Source organism: Priapulus caudatus, unplaced genomic scaffold (genome assembly GCF_000485595.1).
Source record: "Priapulus caudatus unplaced genomic scaffold, Priapulus_caudatus-5.0.1 Scaffold83, whole genome shotgun sequence".
In the NCBI taxonomy this organism is placed as follows: Eukaryota; Metazoa; Priapulida; class Priapulimorpha; order Priapulimorphida; family Priapulidae; genus Priapulus; species Priapulus caudatus.
Genome location: NW_014577144.1, coordinates 383,800 through 388,826, shown reverse-complemented (window position 1 = coordinate 388,826; position 5,027 = coordinate 383,800). Strand labels below are relative to the sequence as shown.

At 41.9% G+C, this 5,027-nt stretch overlaps 2 protein-coding genes across 2 annotated transcripts in view; both read left to right on the top strand.

Moving 5' to 3' along the window:
• The window catches only part of LOC106804707 (MRG/MORF4L-binding protein-like), a 6,103-nt gene extending 4,549 nt beyond the window's left edge, over positions 1-1,554 (top strand). The window contains exon 4 of the mRNA XM_014805997.1: positions 210-1,554. Within this exon, the coding sequence (XP_014661483.1) occupies positions 210-373 (164 nt within the window). The 3' untranslated portion in view covers positions 374-1,554. The remainder of the gene's footprint in view (positions 1-209) is intronic.
• Positions 1,555-3,777: 2,223 nt separating this feature from the next.
• On the top strand, positions 3,778-4,513 carry LOC106804677. Its single transcript, XM_014805953.1, has 2 exons — positions 3,778-4,070; positions 4,330-4,513. The coding sequence occupies exons 1-2, from the start codon at positions 3,946-3,948 to the stop codon at positions 4,511-4,513; spliced, it is 309 nt and encodes a 102-aa protein (XP_014661439.1). The 5' UTR covers positions 3,778-3,945.
• The last annotated feature ends 514 nt before the right edge of the window (positions 4,514-5,027 follow it).

Here is a 5,027-nt window from a genome sequence, read left to right as displayed (position 1 = left end):
TTATTAGTAGTATGAATTAGTAGCACGATTTTACCCAGCGCAGCGGGTACCCGCAGCTAGTATATATATATATATATATATATATATGTTGTTTCTATGATATGTCTTCTCTATTTTTAAGCTGAAATCCATAGTTTATACTGTTTACGGTCTCATGCGATTAGGGTTTTCGTGTACTAATGCTTTGTTTCTGTGCGCCACCGTCACAGTGCCAGCAGTGAAATCATTGGCACGGTTAAAGTCGGAGCCGTCGTCGAGGTCAGCATCGCCAGCGCCCTCTGACTCAGCGAAGCGAAAACGCGGCCGCCAGACGCATTCTTCGGCGAGCCCCGCCGTGACGCCGCATCACACGAAGCGGCTGCGGCGAGTGTGACCGAGCGGCGATCGAAAAGTTCCCGGCGTCTGCCACGAGGTGGCGTCGCGTGTTGCTGACACCTGCTGTACATAATAGATAGAGGGGGTTTGTTGCGTGTGAATGCAGCACACCCCCCGTTAATGTTAATGTTACTGTATAGAATGCCGTAGAACATGTAAACAATAGGTTATATCATCGGCTGGTTGCATGGTCAACCACCTCGAATGTAGAGGATCAAGCTAACTGTAAAAACTTAAATTTGAGCTCTTAAGGTAAATAGGGGGAAGTGGCAGTAAACCAACTAGTGAGTCAGGCTATCTGTGGATGGTTACTTCATTGTGTCTGCGTTTCTAACTACATGTACTATTAACACCCCATTATATACTGTTTTGTTATTCTAGCAGGACTGGATGGAATTTAATGGAGGGAGTATAATGCACTAATATATGCACCTCACGAGCAGTAAGTAGGGTATGTTAGAACTAGGTGGGATAAAGCATTCTTTTTGTCTGCACACAAAAAAAAACATTGCAATGATCAATGGCACGTTTGTCTGAAATTTCATAAATAATCATGACTTGTGAGTCTCAAGTGTCACACATTGCATTGCTTTGTACGATACTTCACATGTGAGACAATATGAGATGACACGGCATTGTTTACAACAATAACACATAAACAAGCACCTTACGTAATGTTCGGTAATATTATTTTTATATACACTGGAGTTGGACTCGACAAAAGAGAAAAAAATGTGATTGAGAAAAAATGGTAAATTGTGACAAATACGCGTGTCGATGTGTGTAGTTTGAGGTAAAGAATGTTTATGTGTTGATTGACGTGTGTTTTTGTATCAGTCCTGATCCTTTGATTATATCATGTTCCTGTGATGTCGTGTACATAACAATATGGTATGTGGGTTACTTTACATGACGGTTACACCTTTAACTGGAGGATATACCGTTAACAGGTTTGTGTACGTGTGTCAAACATATGATGCCGTGTTAAAAACCCTTTATTATTTGAAGATAGAAGTTCATTAAACAGATTTGTATGCAGAATTTTGGACTTTTTTTGCCGTAAATGTTCTCAATTTTCGTAAAAGCATTTCGTGCTACTCTCTTTGTATCAAAGGTTATCGAATTCAAACCAATAGTTGTCATTGTTCCTTTACGATAAAGATTATCATGTACACGAAACCATAGTTTTATATTTTGTTTATCTGTTCTAAATCTATTATAAAACTAGTGGAAGAAGGCGTCATATAATTAAATTGTTACTACGTGATATAAAATACGCGATACTCGTGCACACAATCACATGGTTATAAGTCATATCTAATAACACACCGTAGTCACCTATTGAATTAGCTTGTACATTCGAGGTGCAAATACTCGCTCTGGTAATATCTACAAGCCACTGTTGGCATAATGAAAATAATAGGTGAGTAGTAAATTCGTAACTAGCACATGTCTATGCTCGACCCAATGAGAGCATTACAATTCTAGCTTCTATTACTAGAGAGGTAATATCAGCTGAGGCCTATGTATACGGAATTGTTATCTTCATTGTACGTATATGTTCATGATATATAGGGGGATATATAGGGTAGGTTAGAAGCTATGCATTCCCGCCCACACCTAATTTGCGTAATGCCGTGGCTCGTTTTGTAAGCTTAATCGTAGCTGTGAATCGGGTATGCATATCTAAGCAGTGTGCGTGATTGTAAGCCCATCGGACTCTGCCAATTCCCCACGCCAAATGTTTTGATGTCGTGGGGGCCGTCACGAGTTGACACACGGCCCTCTGTGCCGTAGAAATAATACACCTAAATATATAGTCTATCGAGTACGTTTCTATGCCGCCTGTCCTACACAAAGATGGACTTTGATGATGGTGCAAACGCCATTCAAAAATGGTAAAACGCGTCGCATTTTGATGCACATGTGTACATAGTGTTCGTTGTTGCAAATTCTTTGTTGGCGTGTTGCGTGCGTGCGTGCGCCGGCTTGCATACGTTACAATAATATGCGCCACGCTCTGATTGCAATCCTCCTCCCTTCCCTCATCATTCGGCCTAGTTTAAGTAGGAAGCTATAGAGACGAATCGAACAACAGTTCTACACAGAGGTGCTAAACGTGGAGTAGCGTTCGGCCGCAGACCGTGCGCTTATATGAGAAACACGGCACACACACACACACACACAAGCGCGCTCGCGCACATATTCAGTGGACGAGAGAAGAAATGCGGTTTATTTACACAAATTCAATAATCTGTGATACAGATTGGTAAAAATATGTATGCATTTCATCAACATTATTTGTCCACGATTTATTTCTGATGTAATGTATGGTTGAGGAATGCTACCGTAGCGCGGATTGTTACAACAGGTAAATAGATACACCAAACATAAGGGAAAAATCTGACGCAGACAACAATATCTAAATATTTAACAATATTGTTGTACAATATATTATATACATATATATATATATATATATATATATTCCCGATTTCAATCATATATCTCAATTTAGCACTGGCATAATCAAGCACGGTTATTTTGAACTTTATAAATTGTTCATGTGCTCAATTTCCTTCATCGATTACATGTTTAATACGGGAATTTACGTATATTAACTATCCACTCATCGTCATTCGGTCACATAGAGTAGGCCTATATATAGCATGTATTTGTAAGTTGACCAATTAAGGCTAATAATACCCATCCGTATCTTCGGAGTAATGTAAGTCGATGTGAACTACATCCGCGCTAAATTCTGCAACACAATTACATCCTATCAGAAGTAGATAATAGGGAATTAATTTCCTATATTATCTACTCCTGATCCTATTGTTAGTAACTGCCACATTAGTAACTTCAAACAATTGCAATCATTCTCTTACGTATAGAGCACGAATATGTGTGTGTTCTCACGCAGGTGTTATATATGTGTGCAGACCACCGCGTAAGCTTCTAACAAACAACAGTTTTGTGTAATTCCATCAACACGGCGGGCAATGACACACATGCAGCACATAACGTCGTTTATACAATAGACCTGATTAAAGAGACGATTGCGTGCGACGCCTATAGGTGGCATCATATTCCCCGTAATCGTGCTTATATGACCTGAATCCTTTGCGGCCCTGTCATGACGGTGACGGTGGCAGTTCTATGTTATCATCGCCGTCAGCCACTGCGGTTGTCAACGCACCGCTTGTGATGAACGCGTAATCGCTGAAAACGAAAGTGTGCCGTACGAACTCGGCCGCTTCGTATGTAAACTCGGTCGATACGCTTAGTTTCATCGCATGATCACCGGCCGAGTACTCACACGGTTAGAACAGGATCGCTATTGTAAATAAAATTGGCACATTCGACACGAGAGAGAGTCTGTGTATGCACACCCACATATACGCGCACACACACAGTCTCATTCGTTGCCGAACTAGAGCGAGAGAAAGTTGGTAAACGAATTCGGCGCCGAAAGTGAAAATAGTGTCGATAGCAGCGTCGATATACGTTATAGGAGCAACGAGATTTCAGCGCCGAGTGTAAAACTACGATTCGAAATTGAAGCTAAAAATGAACGTCCGCTTATTTCTCTGCGTCACCATCGTCAGCGGCGTCATCGGCAGCAATGGCTACGCCGCCGCAGCTACCGCTGATGCCTACGCGACCAAGGCACCCGAATACTTCACGACACGGACGTAAGTGTAAGCGTGTGAACTATCCGTGCATGGCTTCCGGTAATGTAAGGCGGGCGGCAAGACTCTTTGCAGTCTTGCAGAGCAAATGAGAGCATCAGCTAGCGCCGCCTTCTGCTTCTCTGATGAGAGGTGGAGGAAGGACACGAGTCAATAATCTTCAATATATCATCGGCTGCATATATATTATTTATTTATTTATTTATTCATACATTCATAAATATAATATAATATAATATTTGTGCGTGGTGTCTCGCTATAGGTACGGACCAGTTCATGACGGACAGCTGAGCGGACGCGGTCACAAGACTACTAGAGTGAACGTTGATCTTTACGGCCAGGCTCTAGGGAAGCTCTTCTCACGCGACGATGCCGAGCGCTCAGACTCCAGCACCAAGGTCATCGGTTACCATCTCAAACACACGTACGTCGTACCATGTAGCTAGCCGCACGATTCACGTTCATATCTATACTACAGGGAGATGTAAATACGATCCCGGATAACTTTAATCCCGGTTAATCCCGGTTATCCGGGGTTAATCCCGGATAACTCGGATTTAGATCCTCTTCCAAAAGGTGGTCGCAAATATTTAGTGTTCTAAAATGCAGGGCTTGCACCCCCGGTTATTTTCTCATTGTGAGGACGCGTGACCCTGTACTATTTCTACTCGTCTGCAACGGTTATAGCCATGTTGATTACTATTCGTGTACGGGCGTTGACACCATGATGCTATCAATCAATTGCAAAAACTATATATTATATTTCTTAATGAATGCAATTTTATTCTACATAATTATACGTACTGTGTTTTACTTCCTTCGCATCCTCCTTCCCCCTCCCTCTCTCTTTTTCTCTCTCTTTCTCTTTATCTCTTTTCCTCTCGCTTTCTCCAAATCTCGCTCCCCTTTCTCCCCATCTCTCTCTCTCTCTCTCTCTCTCTCTCTCTCTCTCTCTCTCTC